The sequence below is a fragment of the Macrobrachium nipponense genome, chromosome 33 (genome assembly GCF_015104395.2).
Source record: "Macrobrachium nipponense isolate FS-2020 chromosome 33, ASM1510439v2, whole genome shotgun sequence".
NCBI lineage: Eukaryota > Metazoa > Arthropoda > Malacostraca > Decapoda > Palaemonidae > Macrobrachium > Macrobrachium nipponense.
Genome location: NC_087219.1, coordinates 34,977,990 through 34,996,233, shown reverse-complemented (window position 1 = coordinate 34,996,233; position 18,244 = coordinate 34,977,990). Strand labels below are relative to the sequence as shown.

Genomic DNA, 18,244 nt, shown 5'->3' with positions numbered 1-18,244 from the left:
CAGACAGCCATAGAAAGGTTTATCATTATTAGTATTAATATTATTATTAATTATTATTATTATTATTATTATTATTATTATTATTATTATTATTATTATTATTATTATTATTATTATTATTATTATTTAGGTATGGAGCTCAGAGTGCCAATAAAAGTTATTATAATATTTATTATTATTATTATTATTATTATTATTATTATTATTATTATTATTATTATTATTATTATTATTATAGAAGAAACAAATCCACAGTTATGTATGCGTACAAATGTATTTAGAAATAAATCTAAGCTCTCTTTGAATTTATTTTCAAATATTGTATCAATACCTACCTGCGAATTTGTTTCTCCATTTCAAGACCAATGCTGCTAAGAATATATTTTTAATCATTAGTAGTAGTAGTAATAGTATTACAAGCTGTGGTGATGGTAGTAGGAATGATAGTTGTGGTATCATTAATATTGTGTCCATTAAGCAGAGATTCCATTTTCCTTTGCTAAGCTCACACTGACAATTCCTATTCCAGGAATGTGCTGTGACTGGAAACAGCTACACTTACAACCACTTGCTGGAAGCAGTCTCGAAGTGGGCAGGATTCCTGACGAGACTGGACATAAGTAAAGGGGATGTTGTCGCTGTTTACATGCCCAACTGCCCAGAGTATACTGTTGTACTTTTCGGGTCCATAAGTGTAGGTGTAGTGGTCACCACCGTTAGTAATCATTACACATCAGGTAAGACAGTGTATGTATATATAGTATATATATATATATATATATATATATATATATATATATATATACACGTATATACTTAAAGCACATGTTAGTATATGCATACACATATGCAAACATACTCTCACACACAAATATACATACATAAATACATTCACATGAAATATATATATATATATATATATATATATATATATATATATGTATGTATGTATGTATGTATATGTATATATATTTATGTATATTGTATGTGCATTTATGTACTATATATATGCTTGTATGAGTATACGTGTTTGCATATGTGTATGCATTTACTAATAATGTGTTTATTTATTTACCTTTAGTTACTTTGAAACTAATAATAATAATAATAATAATAATAATAATAATAATAATAATAATAATAATAATAATAATAATAATAATAATAATAATAATAATCATGCCATTACAGAGGAGCTGGACAGGCAGTTAAGGGACAGCAAAGCCAAGCTTCTGGTCTCGGCTCCATCCCTGGACTCCAAAGTCATGAGCTCCGTGGAACGCCAGAAGATCCCCTTACCAGTCGTCATGAACGGTCCTTCCAGGATTCCAGGAGCCCTCGACCTCCTGAAGATACTTGAAGACCCTGAGACGCCCAGTGCTGATGTGGTCGAAGTAAGTGGAGCCCTGGATTAAGGAATGGTCATTTATTTTTTTTTTTCTTTTTGGTCTATCACAGTCCTCCAATTCAACTGGGTGGTATTTATAGTGTGGGGTTCTGGGTTGCATCCTGCCTCCTTAGGAGTCCATCACTTTTCTTACTATGTGCGCCGTTTTTAGGATCACACTCTTCTGCATGAGTCCTGGAGCTACTTCAGGCTCTAGTTTTTCTAGATTCTTTTTCAGGGATCTTGGGATCATGCCTAGAGTTCCTATGATTATGGGTACAATTTCAACTGGCATATGCAATATTCTTCTTATTTGTATTTTCAGTCTTGATACTTATATCCCATTTTTTCCCTTTCTTTCTCTTCAACTCTGGTGTCCCATGGTATTGCGACATCAATGAATGATACTTTCTCCTTGATTTTGTCAACCAGCGTCATTTATTATTATTATTATTATTATCATTATTATTATTATTATTATTATTATTATTGATAAATTCCTTTTTTAGGCTTGAAAGGTACTAGAGTTGAAGAGCTAAATGCAGCGGTGTAAATCTCGCTTTATAGAACACTGTAAATAGAAATATGAATAATAAAGGCAACTATCCATTAAAATAAGAATAAACTAGGCGTGATTCGAACTCCAGCCTATACTCTGGACGTACGCTAAAATCTACGGTCAAATAGCGCATGTTTTTTCACCAACGAAAATTAAAATAAATACACTATATTTTATTAAAAATAATTGTTCTCTGCTGCTTAACATGCACATTGTTTATTTTTTTACATTTTCACTCTAATTAATAAATCATGAATATACCCATCCTACTATTCCTGTATCTTTAACTCAACGCGAAACACCTTTCTCAGATCTTTTTAGGTTCTCCCATGGGGCTTTCCTAACAACCGCCCCCTCCCCCCCCACAACAACACAACAAAGTAGTTTGTAAGCTTACGCCCCGAGTAAGTGAAAATGTAAAAGTCGTAGAGATGGCAGACTTTTCACTGACCTTAGGCTCGACTAAGCTAGGCCTATATTAAAGATGGCATTATTCAAAATCTGAATAAATTGCCCATTAAAATAAGAAATGTCGCATGCGTGAATATTTGAAATAAATCATTGACATAAGAAAAACATATGATACTTTCTCATTCGAGAAGAAATCTAAGAAACAAATGAGAAGCGAATGATTGACAGCCAGAGATTTTTAATTATCGGTTTAATTTACATTTGAAACGGAGGAGGCAGACGGTGTAGACACTGCGCATGCGCCTATGGGGTTTCGAATGTTTCCTTGTATGGTATGACCTTTGAACACTAGTCGTGGTCATAAACCTACAACGAAAGAGAGAGAGAGAGAGAGAGGGGGAGAGAGAGAGAGAGAGACGGAGGGGGGGGTGTCAATTTGCTTTAGTGAATATTCGTCCCATATATCTCTTAGTTTCTGTGCAGGCTTTAATAAGCATTGGAAAGCGCCCCGGTGGCGTGGTCGGTATGGTGTTGGCGTGCCAACACCATACCGAGTTCGATTCTCGGGCATTCCATTGAGGAGTGAGAGATGTGTATTTCTGGTGAAAGAAGTTCACTCTCTCGACGTGGTTCGGAAGTCACGTAAAGCCGTTGATCCCGTTGCTGAATAACCACTGGTTTCATGCAACGTTAAAAACACCAAACAAACAAACAAACAAAAACAATAAGCATAGGAAAGTCGTTGCATAAATATGGGAGTAAGACTTGCATAATGAGTGTTGAGGAAACCTATAATGATTCTTGCACGGTAGGAAAAATACTGATAGGAAGAGAAGGGTGATCATAAAATCAAATTGTGATGCAGCCATATTTTGTGACGAAACTAACAATAAAAAACAATAGTAATAATTCTTTTATTATTATTATTTTTATTATTATTATTATTATTATTATTATTATTATTATTATTATTATTATTATTATTATTATTAAGGAAAAACTTAAAACTTAGAAAACAACAAATACTCAATACGTGTCCTGTTTAGTAATCTTATGTCATGTACAGTTTCACTAAATGCTCAATTCATGTCGTGTATTCGATATCTATGATCCCCGTAGGAGGTATAGTGCAGTCAGTGGACCTCTTGCGGTACAATGTAGGCATTACTTAAGGTTCTTTGCATCATGGCGTCGGCCCTCTAGCTGCAACCACTTTCGTTCCTTTTACTGTACCTCTTTTCATATTCCCTTTCTTCATCTTACTTTCCACCCTCCCATAACACTTGATTCATATTGCAATTGCTTTGAGGTTTTCCTCCTCTTACACCTTTCAAACCTTTTATACCGTCAATTTCCATTTCAGAGCTGAATGACCTCATAGGTCCCAGTGCTTGGCCTTTGGCCTACATTCTATTTTCAGCTCAGCTCGATATCTATGATGGCGCTTCATGAATAATTCAAGTAGTTGCTCTATCCATACCCTGTGTTGTGATCGTAATTCACGTACAATCTCGTAGTTTCATTTCCAAACTGGATCCTTCTACAGGTATCAAACAAGGACCTGGCTGTTATGCCCTACTCGAGCGGAACCACGGGACTCCCCAAGGGCGTGGCTGTATCGCACGGCGCCCTTTCCATCAACACTCGGATGTTCACCCATCCGTCTTTCTTTTGCTCCTCCTTTGCAACCGGTAAGTTCTTCGGTCTTCCACCTCTCCTGAGGGATACTTTTGAAAGACGTATCCCTCAGGAGAGGTGGAACATGCCTCCAGCCTATGTGAACTCTCTCAAGAGACTGAGAATTTCCAGGCCTGTGACTGGCTTATCAACAGCCAATCAGGAGCGTCATAAGGGACTGGCCTTAACGTCAGATGTGCGGTTGATGTGAATCTACCATACCAAGCTGTTTCTTTCTCTTAGCTGATAGTGAATATAAACAGATGATATCTTTTAGCTTCATGCTGCTAACTACCCAACATAAATGGCAGCTACAATAAAGTTTTATTTTCTTCACCAACAGAGAAATCCCGGAGCACGTACCTGTGCGACCTTCCATTTTACCACATCTACGGGATGTTAGTGAAATGCATCGTAGGCTTTCATACAGGGGCAAAGCTTGTCACCATCCCTGCCTTCGAGCCAAATTTGTACATCAACACGCTCAAGAAGCATGAGGTATGCGTACTGACTGTCAGAGATGATTTGGATGATTTGTTAATTCTGTTTTCCATCTTTCTGTTGAGTGAGTTGAGGTTAGGTTAGTCAAGGTTGGATTAACTAGCTCGGGCCCCATAAAAAGCAGTGATTCATCTTATTCTTTCTCTTGAGTGAGTTGAAGTTAGGTTAGTAAAGTTGAGATTAGCTAGCTTGGGCACAATAAGAAGCATTGACACACCTTATTCTTTCTGCTGAGTGAGTTGAAGCTAGGTTAGTAAAATTGAGATTAGCTAACTCGGGTCCCATAAAAAGCAGCGACTCACCTTATCCTTTCTGTTGAGTGAGTTGAAGTTAGGTTAGTCAAGGTAAGATTAGCTAGCCTGTCCCCAATAAAATGCAGTGACCCATCCTAGCCATTCTTGTTGTATTGCCCTGGGTCTACTGGAGAGATCAGTGCTAATAATCATGTTTTTCCACAGTTCGACGTACTCCAAATCGTGCCTCCCCTCCTCAATTTTTTGGTCAAGTCTCCTGAAGCCACGAGAGAGCTCTTGTCTTCGGTGAAAGCGGTACTTGTGGGCGCCGCTCCAGTTTCGCCCACTGAAGCAAAGGCCTTCAAAGCCAAGTTCTCAGAAGATATCTTTATCCAGGAGGGTAAGTCCGTGAGAGAAGATGTAGTCATTCAGCTCAGTTTTTGTTTATTTTTTTTACTTTTTTTGCATTGGTGTCTCAGAACTGTATCCTAATTGTTTTTTTTATATATATATTTAGATATCTTTTTCTGTCACAATTGTTTGGGTACAATTTTGTTATCACCACACAAGACACTTGATTCAGTGATGGCTTCTTCAGCGACTTTGCCATCTTGGACAATCCACTAAAATAAGAATTTTAAAGGTTATGGAATGACTGAGGTGCTGATTACCAACAAGGTTCCCGTCGGGAAGGAAAGGTTAGGCACCAGTGGCCAACTTCTGCCAAATGTTTCGGCCAAGATCATCGACGCAGACACAGGAGAAGACCTCCCCACAAGTCACACTGGGGAAGTGTGTCTGAAAACTCCCGCGGTAAAGAATTCATTCTTATACCGTTCATTTGAAAATACCTTGGATAAAGAATTGTTCACTACATATTCACTTGAAAATACCTGGTGTAAGGAAACTGTTTTTCAAGATATTGTGAATTTCTTAGCAATGATAATAATAAAAATGAACCATATTTCTATGTAAAATAAACAAAGACTGCCGAACACCGTTCGGTTTGTTTGTTTGTTTGTATGGTGTTTTTACGCTGCATGGAACCAGTGGTCATTCAGAAACGGGACCAACGGCTTTACGTGACTTACGAACCACGTCGAGAGTGAACTTCTATCACCAGAAATGCACATTTCTCACTCCTCAATGGAATGCCCGAGAATCGAACTCGCGGCCACCGAGGTGGCACGCCAACACCATACCAACCACGCCACTGAGGCGCTAAGATATCACATTTTAACTTTAATGAGGAAATTCTTTGTTTATTTTACATAGCAATATAGTTTACAATATAATTGTGGATTTTTATGACACAAATTGTTCCTCACGAAATTGTGGATTCCTTAGCTATAATAATAATAATAAAAATATTAATAATAATAATAATAATAATAATAATAATAATAATAATAATAATAATAAACTTATCGTTTTCCATAGATGATGAATGGGTATTTCCAAAACACAGCGGCCACTTCCTCCACAATCGATGAAGGAGGCTGGTTACACACGGGTGATGTCGGCTCCTTTGATGAGGACGGTTTTTTGAGGATTGTTGACAGGACGAAGGAGCTTATCAAGGTCAAAGGACTTCAGGTGAGGGCCATTGCCGTGTAGGATTGTAGCGTTTTCACCTTGCGAGTGGCCTGTTATTTATGAGAAAAAGGTGCTCTAAGATATAAAGCAGTGTTTAGTGTCACTGTTTGTTCCTGTTCCCTCTCGACCAAAAGCTACCAAAATACAACTTTGCACCTTCGCTACTAGTACTATATAGATTGTACTAATACCACCTATTGGGTTTCTCGTCCATAAACAAGGTATCTCCGTCGGAGATAGAGGACATCCTCCGCCTGCATCCCAAGGTCCTCGATGTAGGAGTTGTAGGAGTGCCCCATGAACGTTTGGGAGAAGCCCCAAAGGCCTACGTCATCGCGGAAGAAGGAGTTTCTGGCGACGATATTCACAGGTCAGCCCATTTGGGAAAATATTTCATTTCCATGAGAAATGTTGTGGACAGTGTGAATTTGACTTTTTACAGCTTTTGAGAGCTGTAGTAGCTTAAATGCACCCCTCTTGAAAGCTGTAGGTAGCCTCAGTGTACTAGGTTTTAAAGCTGTAGTTAGTCTCAATGTACTACTTTTGAAGGCTGTAGGTAGCCTCATTACCACTTTTGAAAGCTGTAGGTAGCCCCAATGTACTATTTTTTTAAAGCTGTAGGTAGCCTAAATGCACTACTTTTGAAAGCTGTAGGTAGCCTCAGTGTAGTACTTTTGAAAGCTGTGGTTGGTCATAATGTACTACTTTTGAAAACTGTAGGTAGCCTCAGTGTACTAATTTTGAGAGCTGCAGTAGCCTTAATGTACCACTTTTGAAAGCTATTGTGAGTCTTAATGTACTACTTTTGTAAGCTGTAGGTAGCCTCAATGTACTATTTTTTGAAAGCTGTAGGTAGCCTCAATGTACCACTTTTGAAAGCTGTTGTGAGTCTTAATTTGCTACTTTTGAAAGCTGTAGTAGCCTCAATGTACTATTTTTGAAAGCTATTATTGGTAGCCTTAATGTACTACTTTTGAAAGCTGTACCTAGGTAGCGTCAACGTACTCCTTTTGAAAGTTGCAATTAGTCTTAATGTATTAATTTTGACATCTGTAGGTAGTCTCAATATACCTACTACCTTTGAGAGCTGTGATTAGTCCTAATGCACTGCTTTTGAAAGCTGTAGGTCGCCTCGATATACTACTTTTGAGATCGCAGTCATTTTCTTCCGCAAAGAAAACGCCCGTCCATCACAAATTGCCAGGAATGACAGCAATTGCCGAAGCTTATAACCTCTCTCCCTGTGCCAACAGATTCTTGGAAGAGAGACTGGCGCCCCACAAAAGGCTGACGGGAGGAGTGACCTTCGTGAACTCGCTGCCAAAGTCTGCCAGTGGAAAACTGCTGAGAAAGGATCTCAAGAAAATGGCGCAGTAGCAGCGTCTCCTTCCATCTCTTTTCATGTCGGATTACGTATACTTTGAACGCGCGTGTACTTGAATGAGCGTATTGTGCGTGAATGCGTATGTTTTTGCGTGTTTTAGAAGGGGGAATCATTCACTGCGGATCGTGCTTAGGGGTTATCGATTGGTTTTATGTGGTTCACTTGCATTTAACGGTGCGTGTGTGAAAGAAATAATATATATATATATATATATATATATATATATTATATATATATATATAGATATATATATATATATATAACGGTGCAACTTTGGCTTGCTAACTACGCGTCACCAGCTCCGAGGTGCTAGTACAACTAAACACAGCGGGAGCTCCTTGGGACGCCGTATTTAGTACTAGCCCCTCGAGGATCAATGATGTCGTTTATTAATATACTAATTTGTCGACTACGCAATATATAAATGGCTGTATATAATACTTTGTTCCCAAAGGTGCTAGAACTAAACAAGGCGTACCATTGATCTCCTACCATGGTTAGTACTAGCACCTCGAGAGTGACGCGTACATAACAAGCCAAAATAGCAACAAAAAAACATGTATAATGAAAAATAGAACGAGAAACTTAATCAGTGATTCTCTCTCTCTCTCTCTCTCTCTCTCTCTCTCTCTCTCTCTGAGACTGAGTCGCATGACTGTATGCCGTGAACCACTCTGGTATAAAAATTGATTAGCCAATGTAGCCATAGTACTGGGGTCTGTTAGTGTAAAAGTACATGCTGATAGATGTACGCTTAATATATGTGATTGCTTTAATGCGTCTATTCTGTGTCGATGATTTCCTAAGCTTTAACTGTAATGATTTTATTTCGTTTTAATGGTCGCTGGACCAATAATAAAATTCTTAAACAATTGTACGTATTATTATTATTATTATTATTATTATTATTATTATTATTATTATTATTATTATTATTAACACAAGGATTTATAACCGTTATATTTTTGTCTTTAAGAGAGTGGTCTGATCTTCACAAATTAGGTATCTTTTCATAAAAGCAATAATATGAATGGTATTGTGTGTGTGCGTGTATATATATATGTATATATATATATAATATATATATTATATTATATATATATATATATATCCAATATGGATAACTTGATCACGAAATCAAAATATATAAAACGTGATGCTATGTAGAAATAAAGGAGTGTTGAGGTGCCTAGAAGGTTCAGGTATTCAAGAGGCAGTCGAGACACTTCTTATCCCTGGCCAAATAAAACCTCTCATGCCAACAAAGGGTTCTGAAGTACTCTCATATGTTTCCGAGCTGAACACACAAATCACCGAAGACGTAATGGTACTAATGGGCTTTGGTGGAATGGGTTAAGGGTCTGAAGAAGGTGTTTGAGGTACTCTGATAATAAAAATGACGATTCTCCTTATCAGTTTGGGTCCTCCGCATTTCTCAAATGCGTTCAACAAACTTATACTCCCTACATAATTTCGATAAATATATATCAAGCACCATCCCCCAAGAGTTTATATGAATGTGCTGGTCGTGTAGCAGACTCGTCTTTGTCGTCACTGTCGTAACCGTCGCTTTCAGAGACTTCCTCCTTCCCCATCTCACGTGCAGTGCAGCAGCTATCTCAGTACTGGACAGGAGTTCTAGCCAGATCCACTACCCATTTTGAAGAGTTAGCAGCCCCTTTTTAGCCCTCTTAAAGAATTGGCGACACCATACACAGCAATAGCCGCACCTTCAACAAGAGGGAAGTGTTCAGAGTTAAGCATTGTGAGACTCCTATTCCTAAGTCCTAACACCAGTTCAAAACACAAATACAGAGTGCTGATGTATAACTGGACAAAGAAGGAAAGCGGGCTTTGCTACGAAGTACATTGTTACTCTTCTCATGCAGCCAGTTACAGAAGAAAATGATTGTGATGTTATCAGAATGTATACTCAGCCAGCCATTGAAAAGTAAAAATCCACAGTGATTAGTAATGATATATAAGTTTCTGCCAATAGGACGAACGTTTACAAAGACCAAGTGCTCGCCCACCTATTGCGACCTTCCAGCACACGCTATTGTACTAATGTATCTGTATCAGCCAGTTAAATTCGATAAACAAAGTGGCATGTGATTGGTGCTATTAAAAACCAATAGCAGTCACGAAACCTTCCAAGAAGTCAAGTACTACCCACCTACCCACCCCTCAAAAGTCTTTCTCCAGTCTAACACTCCCACAATAAACCTTTCCTAGTCTGATCATGCCTGCAAACATTGTCATCAGTAGTTCTTTCCATTCATCCATCATTACCAACAGTCTGAGTATTTTTTTTTTTTTACTTTTATGAATTTTACATACACACTGTGTTTACGATGATTCTCTGGATAACACCAATGTCCGGATAAGGTTAAACTAAGAGGATTATTGTATGGATTTACATATAATATACATGTATAGATGTATGTATATATATATATATATATATATATATATATATATATATATATATATATATGAATGTCTTTTACTGTAATACAACAATATATATACATATATGTTAACTTATCACTGACACGACTGTTTTGTGTAATGGCACAATTACTAGCAGGACCTGATTAAAACTGGATGGTATCTAGCATAAATCTATTTAGTAAAATTTTACATCTCGAGTGCATTGCAGAAAAATGTCCAAGTACATCAGTGAAGACAATGTGGAATTCATGGTCGTTCCATATGAGACTTGATCCAGCCCAAGTAACCTGGAATGAGAATAAAAATGGTCATGAATTGTTATGAATCGTGGATTCATCCATACAAGCCAAGTTAATTAGTTTTACACTAGTTATTGATATCAGTTTGATATGACATAATATATATGGGCCAAGGAAAACATCAGTACCGAAAATCGTTGGGTTTAAAATCTTACTAGTAACTCGGGTGTAAAGTTCTGGAAGTTCTCTTAAACATCCCTGTGGGCCCGCAGAAACTATTCCAATCAGATCCACGTGGCTTCCATGCTGGTACATCAGTGGGCCTCCAGAGTCTCCCTGCAGTGAGAAGTATATTTGGATACTAGTGGACTACAGGATCCCATTCATTAAACTCTGACCAAGGTGAAAATTTCATTCACTCCTTGCAACAATTCAGAGGCGACTTCTGATTGGAGTTTTATTAAGTTATCTGTTACAAACCTTATTTATTATGCAAATTAGCTTTTATAAAGTTACATTGACATAGGTTATAATGCATGTGGAAACTCAAACTGCTATTTCATGCTCACAAGAAAATACTTACCCTACAGGACACACTTTGGCCTTTTCCAGAAGGCAGAGCACAAATTCGCTCGTCAGGAATGAAATACACAGGATAAAACATCTTTCTGCACATTACATTGGTCATTATTGTCGTCACAGTATGAAGAAGAACAGGTGACTGAGAGTTATCATTACCTAGGAGAAAAAAAAATAGTTAGCTGTCTTTCATTGAAGGTCCCCATGTATGGAGTACTTCACTTCATGTTTAAGTACTTGTTCTGCATATTGTTTTCTTATATGAAGTTTTACTCTATGTTTAAAAGCAGGGCGAATATATTGTTACGTATGTTATTAGCATATGTGAAGTCTCCACTTCTCCCAAAACATAGCTATATTTGATTGTCCCCTAGAAAAATAGACCTGTCACAATTCACTCCCAACAATGCATCCTTTGTTATTTCTGTGGTCATAAATGCTCAACAGTCTTCTTTACACCTGGTTATCAGCAGTGGCTAGTCAGCACTAGAATTCTGTCAGATATCTGTTTTTCAGCTGATAGTTTAGCAACAAATGCCACTATCTTCTCCAAGGTGTCCTTATCTGAGTTTTAGCCCATACCTAGTAATGCCAGTATGGATCCCATGATTGATGAACCTGTGTCCTTTGCTCTGAATCAAAATACGGTATCAATTCACTGTTTAGACTAGGACTGTGTATGTTCTGAAATGTAAATTCATTAAAAATCAAAGCATATTGTTTCCTCACTTGAGAATTCTTTGCTGTTAATCTACCATTAGCTTAATCTATAATAATCAGGAGTACAGACAACTTACTTCCAATCGTTAGTCCCCATCCACTGACGAAGGCCTCGACGTTGTCGTATTCATTGTTCGGGTCTTCGGGAAGGCAGATTGGCGAAACAATGTTATTGATGTCGAAGGGGATTGGCTGTTCCGTTTCGAGAATCGCAATGTCATTAGCAAAGGTCGCGTTGTCATATGCTGGGTGAAGTGTCATCTGTAAAAGACGCCTTTGACATTACATGGTTTATTGGAGAGATGAATAGCTTCAATTTGTATATGCAGGTGACAATAGTGAATCAGGAGATAAGTTCATTGAATCCTATCCAAGCACTGGATACGAGTTACCCGGATTCATGCTGACCCATGGTCAGCTGCAGCACCTTGGTTTAGCCGGCAAGGTCGGCAACCAATAATGAAGGTACTTTTTTGTGACTTGTATAACCTGGACTGGTTCACCACAGGGTATTACTAGTGTAAGCACTTCTCCATCTACAGACTGCATCCAAAGCGGATCAATTCTTGAAAATATGATAGTGAACACTGGATCCCCAGTGTATGAGTTGACCATCACAAGATCTTAGATTTTTTTTCTTGTGCTTTTGGTTCCTGTTCACCTCTCTACTTTGTGCATGTCAGGCAACTCTCCTAAACCTGTAAGTGTTGCTCGCCTACAGTGGTTATTTGAAGTCCAGTGATGTTTTCAAATACTGAACTGCCAGCTTTAGTTCTCGTGCAGTACTCTTTCTCATTTTCTCCTGTGGTGTGGTAGAAAAACGATGTTCGTGTGCCCGTCCCAGTTCCTTTTGGAATTGAGACAAGTGCTCTTTTACTATCACCATCATTATTAACAATGTTCTCTTCCATAATTCTCATCTAGATCTACATACAAATTTTCCACTTCACTTGCTACTTAATAAACAAAACAGAAGAAAGCTGGAATGTCTACTTAAGTCGAGATACGTAGTTGATTATGAAGGTGCCTCCTCTAAGGTTGGAGCCAGGCAAAATAACGCTATTTTTAACTGAAGACCTACTGCTTGGTACTTCAAAATAAAATTGAATCTCGAATACTTTTCACCACAGAGTCAAGATTTTTTGGTAATTACAAGATTCTTTGCCTTGATGAGTGACTCATTTTCTTTCACTCTTGAAATGCAGTCCTGTTTACAGATGTGACAAAAGTGCAGATGGTAAGAAGGGAACTTGAACGAAATTCAAATCTTTTCGTGTTTAAATAAATCTACAACGAGCTTCCTACAAACAAGAAAGATCTAGCTGTTATGTGTGAACGAACGATACTGGACACACATCATGATTACCTTAGCAATGTCGAGGTACTTAGTTGCAGCTGATGGCTTCCTGTAGTCGTGTAACCCGACAACCGCCAGTGGCAGGAAACTTGGCCCGCTGTCAAAATAGAATAATCAATAAATGAAACAAGCCATTGGTAAAGACCAAGATTTTTTGGCTATATCTTTAGTTCCTTTTCCTTAACAGAGAAAGACTATTAGACAGTAGGCTTTTGAGAGATATTACACATGGGATAAGAAGAGGGTTCTGTTACAATTGCAATAGAAGAAAGGTTCAGCGATAGAAGTATAATCACTGAGCTGAAATTAACTTTCAAAAAGGAAAAACGATGTGACTATAACTTAAGACACTCATACAGTTTTATGGTAGGCATGTCGATGCAATGGGCAGCTGTTAGGATGTGATAAGGGCCAATGATGGATCCTCCACAAAATGGCACTGGCATTCTCCTTTTCGAGCACAATTCCCACTTGCCAGGGGTACTCGTGGGGCAGCGTCTCTGTTCCTGAGACAATTCTCTTCGCGTTCCTTTTGCCACAGGCTGAAGACGAAGCAAAAGAGAAATGCGAATTTGACAAGGGAAGTTAAAGTTAAGTATACCTTAGTTTAATCAGACCACTGAGCTGATTAACAGCTCTCCTAGGGCTGTCCCGAAAGATTAGATATTTTTGCGTGGATAGGAACCAATTGATTATCTAACAACGGGACCCACAGCTTATTGTGGGAACAGAACCACATTAAATCGAGAAATTAATTTCTGATCACCAGAAACAAATTCCTCTGACTCCACGTTGCCAGAGTGGGGAGTCGGTAGGCGAGCACATAAACCACTCGTCCAACGAGGAACTGATAAGGGAAGTAATAGAGATCTAATCCACTCATAGTAAGTAAAATATTTTAGCCTCTGAGTCTCAACACTGCATGTCGAAATATTTATACTGTGAGTTACTACAAGTTTTTGTTTTACTCTATAAATCAAAAGAATTATCTTGTGAGTTACTTTTTTTATCATTGCATCTTCAAACCATTTTCAAAGAATGGTTTATAAGAACCGTTAATACTATGAAAACAGGAGAGTATATTACCGTAGACGGGCATGCAGCTGGACAAATATTGAGAAGGCATTAAAACAAACAGAGACGAAAAGGAAATGAAGTACAGAAATAACTGGACTTACAACTAGCGTAAATTCTGCAGTGGATGTTCCCATGATGAGACGGAAGTCTATTCTCAGCCAAAATCCTCAGAAAGTCTCCGGCCTGCTCGTCCTTCAGGGAATGATCCTCATTGCAAAGTCTACCAACAGAAAACATCATTTTAACACAAACAACAAACTTTAGCTTCTAGATCTCTTCAGATTCTGTGTATGAGATGATCACTACAAGCCTTGACTCCAGATGAGCAATAAATAAGGAATCCTTTTCGTTGAACCCACCCATGAAAGTGAGACTTGGAAACGTCGATTTACTGGCATGGGTGAGTTCGAATTCTGCTTGGATAGGAGAGGGTTTCTTCACTTATTCCTTTTCTGTATTCATGGCTTATATTGATAAACTTATCCAGAGCATTTGAATAAAATCGGGAAGTCAAGACGTCAACATAGTGATCAAGAATACACGTATATCTGGGGAAAGTAATTTCTAAACTATATATATATGATATATATACATATATATTTTATTTTTATCTTTAGATAATTATAAATGGTAAATGAACGTCAGGCCTTTGTTACAAAGGAAAGCCGCCATTGATGATCCTTGGGTAATATACTTCTTCAAGACCCGAATCATTGCAGAGTTGAAAATTACCTTAAGGTCTTCTGTCCGTAACCAACTGTCACTTCTCCACTGCTGCAGTCTGACGAATTCCACAGAGACTTCATGTCACAGCTGAACACCAGAGATGAATAAGAAGAAGAAAGAGTTCTAGCATTGGAGATCTGAAATGACAAAACATCAGTGAAGGGAAGATTGAATGTTCTTCCAGATGGACTCTTAACTGAACCATCTTTTACTTTCGTTTTCCATATGAAATTCATCTTCCTTTGGTTAAGTCAAGTGAACATATTGGGACATTTTTTCAGAACTACAAGAAAAGATTCTCCTCAAAGTCTCACCTTGTATTCCACGTACTTCGATGCTTGTTGGTCCCCAAAAGTGAAGGAGAAGGTTGCAGTCTCACCAGGCTCCAATAGAACTGTTTCCTTGTCTAGGATCAGACAAGAAATGGTGTGAATCGTTGCGTTGCAAGACCCTTGAGGAACATTTGTAAATACTGAACACGCCTCTATTGTAAGGCAGTTTCTCTGTAGTACAATGATCAATAATTTACAATACAAGTTTTATTATCAGAAGTTTATATTTCAACTCAAAGATTAAACAGTAATTTGGGAAAGTTTTTCAATAATCTATATTGACAATTTTCTCCTTGTATCTTTACCACTAAATTTTGTAGAGTTTCTTGCATAATTAATACAGACCCAGTTTTGAACAAAAAATGGAAAACTTGTTCATTTCTGCTCCACTCTTTTAATTTCCCTGTGGATATAAACATAATTGTTTTTCTAGACTTACCATTATACAAAGTATCACTCCAGTTGTCCTCTGACCAAGACTGATCTAGAGAAGGAGCTTCTAAATTGCTGCCATATCCCACCCAATCCACATCATGGCCTCTTTCTGTCAAAGATTCCTCGTCACATCTATTTTGTAACAAGAGAAAAGTTTAGAATCAATCTACATGCAAGAAATGCTATTAGAAATATTTAAAACCTTTTGAGTTACGCTTTCAGAATTTGAACTTGATATGTTTTATGAAATAGAAGTATTTAGAATTACGGAAATGAAAGAATTTACTTACCCCAAGCTCATGGATTCTGCCTGAAGTACCATCTGGAAAGTGATAGAAATGTTACTGAATTAATCTCTCTCTCTCTCTCTCTCTCTCTCTCTCTCTCTCTCTCTCTCTCTCTCTCTCTCTCTCTCTCTCTCTCTCTACTTCTAAACTAGACGATCAACAGAGAATAATTAGAACTTCCAAATAAAGCACAATGAACCAACAAAGATTTCAGATGAATTCCTGTCCACAGCAAAAGAACAGGTTCTGTGTGTATGTGTACAAATGCATGTCTTGATAACTTACGAGGAATAGAAGACCCAGAATCTGGCTAAGGATGTCCATGCTGAATGATTGAAGGACAAAGTTGGTTCTTACTAGACCAAACCACCCTTGTGCTGGCACGGGCTCTTGCTTTAGGGTCACCCAGTGTATTGAACGAAGATGATGGAAGAAGTGTTAACACAGAGTGGTTCAGTTCAAGACGATGCCTCTTCTGCAGCAGCTACGGGTCTCCCAGGTCTATTTATCCGAGGTCGTCCCCGATGGCTTCTTTTCCCAGGTGCTCCTGTCTGATGAGGCTTCTGGGTGATGCAAAAAGACTGAAATGAAACTACCACGAACTTCCGTGAATTAAGATTCCCGTTCTTTCAGAGCAGAGCAGTTTGTTTTCGCATTTGGCGACTAATTGACAAGGTTTTTTCAGTTTTGTAAATAAGGAAGTGTGAATGCTATGAGATATATAAGTATCACCCCCATGTCGCCTGAGCAGCCTATTACAAGGGGTGCTGACCCAGCTGTTAATGCTCTTCCGGTATTCGTATACTACGAAGTGAAGTAGAGAAGAGGCGTTATTAATTTAGAGATAAACTTCATCATTTACGTACTAACATGTAGCTTTCTATATATGGGTCTCATGCGCAAGGTTTCATAAATACATACATTCATAATAACATACACAGTGACACACACACACATGCAAGCACACACACATACACACACACACGCACACACACACACACACACATATATAATATATACTATATATATATATATATATATATATATATATATGTGTGTGTGTGTGTGTGTGTGTGGTGCGTATATATATATATATATATATATATATATATATATATATATATATATATAGATATATATATATATATATATATATATAATAAAAAGAGTATGGCCAGCAGAAACTTCAGCATTTTTCGTTAAAACTTTTATTTTTATCCAACGCCTACGTTTCGGGATACAAATCCCATCTTCAGGGCTAAAAACAGGGGAAAAAATTAAAATTCTGTACATTAAATCAGACTAAAATGGGGCACAGTAATAAATTATGCATTTTTAAAAGAATTATATAGATTAATTAAAAATATAGCAGTGAAATTCGAATTTTATATAAAAGTAAGACGGTAACTAACTAAATAAGAGATCAACAGTAAAAAGCAAAGCTACTAAGTACAATGACACTTTCAAAATAAATAAACAAACAAAAGATACGTAGACGATACGTTTGTACTTTTTAAAGATAAAGATCATGCACATTTGTTCCTTAATTTCATTAACTCATTTCATCCGCACATTAATTTTACTATGGACATAGAATCGAATAACGAACTGCCATTTTTAGATATAACAATTTCACGATGTAATGATAAATTTTTAACAGGTGTTTTTAGAAAGAAGACTTTTACTGGTTTGGGAAAAAATTTATTTAGCTTTTGTCCGTTGGTTTTTAAACTTAATGCATGCAAGACATTATTGTGTAGAGCTTATAATTTGTCATGCAACTGGGTCAAATTCCATGAGGAAGTAGATTTTTTGCAAAACTATTTTAGCAGAAGTTGCTATCCATCCCACCTAATTGAGAAAATCTTGAGAGTTTTTAAAGGACATTGTTAAACCGAAAGCACCCACTTTTAATGTACCTAAAAAAGAACTGTATATATCCTTGCCTTTTTGTTCAACATGTAAACTTGTAAAACGAGAGCTCACCGTCGTACTCAGCAACATGTACCCATATGTTAAATTTAATTTTATCTTCAAGAACCCCTTAAAAATCAGAAGTCTTTTCAAGTTCAAGGACACCCTACCGCAGTTGATGCGATCTTCAACGATATATTTGTTTACTTGTCCCAAATGTAATTTGGGAACCTATGTCGGTAATTCGAGTCGGCTGTTGAAGGTTCGCATCGATTGCCATCGGGGTGTCAGTCACCGAACAGGAATAACTTTATCTAAGAAAGCATTTTCTGCAATACGCAACCATGCAATAAAATGTAAACATAACATTCAGTAC

General features: G+C 37.4%; 2 protein-coding genes across 4 annotated transcripts in view; one reads left to right on the top strand and one right to left on the bottom strand.

The window, feature by feature from the left end:
- Positions 1-7,934, top strand: part of LOC135203096 (uncharacterized) — an 11,639-nt gene extending 3,705 nt beyond the window's left edge. For both annotated transcript variants that reach the window (XM_064232718.1, XM_064232717.1), the window contains exons 4-12: positions 530-737; positions 1,192-1,394; positions 3,904-4,048; positions 4,378-4,532; positions 4,994-5,168; positions 5,412-5,581; positions 6,209-6,364; positions 6,586-6,734; positions 7,618-7,934. In XM_064232718.1, coding sequence (XP_064088788.1) covers positions 530-737; positions 1,192-1,394; positions 3,904-4,048; positions 4,378-4,532; positions 4,994-5,168; positions 5,412-5,581; positions 6,209-6,364; positions 6,586-6,734; positions 7,618-7,741 — 1,485 coding nt within the window. In that variant the 3' untranslated portion in view covers positions 7,742-7,934. The remainder of the gene's footprint in view (positions 1-529; positions 738-1,191; positions 1,395-3,903; positions 4,049-4,377; positions 4,533-4,993; positions 5,169-5,411; positions 5,582-6,208; positions 6,365-6,585; positions 6,735-7,617) is intronic.
- Positions 7,935-10,359: 2,425 nt separating this feature from the next.
- On the bottom strand, positions 10,360-16,658 carry LOC135202730 (chymotrypsinogen A-like). 2 transcript variants are annotated; one of them, XM_064232204.1, is made up of 9 exons: positions 16,240-16,658; positions 15,958-15,989; positions 15,672-15,799; positions 15,215-15,306; positions 14,907-15,037; positions 14,276-14,394; positions 13,455-13,639; positions 13,107-13,194; positions 11,864-12,001 (listed from the first exon to the last, which is right to left on the bottom strand). In XM_064232204.1, the coding sequence occupies exons 1-8, from the start codon at positions 16,276-16,278 to the stop codon at positions 13,126-13,128; spliced, it is 795 nt and encodes a 264-aa protein (XP_064088274.1). In that variant the 5' UTR covers positions 16,279-16,658; the 3' UTR covers positions 11,864-12,001; positions 13,107-13,125. The 2 variants fall into 2 exon arrangements, with proteins under 2 accessions (XP_064088273.1, XP_064088274.1); XM_064232203.1 differs by lacking the exons at positions 15,215-15,306; positions 15,672-15,799; positions 15,958-15,989; positions 16,240-16,658 and adding exons at positions 10,360-10,489; positions 10,657-10,777; positions 11,025-11,179 and having other exon boundaries at positions 11,818-12,001; positions 14,907-15,035.
- Between the last annotated feature and the right edge of the window lie 1,586 nt (positions 16,659-18,244).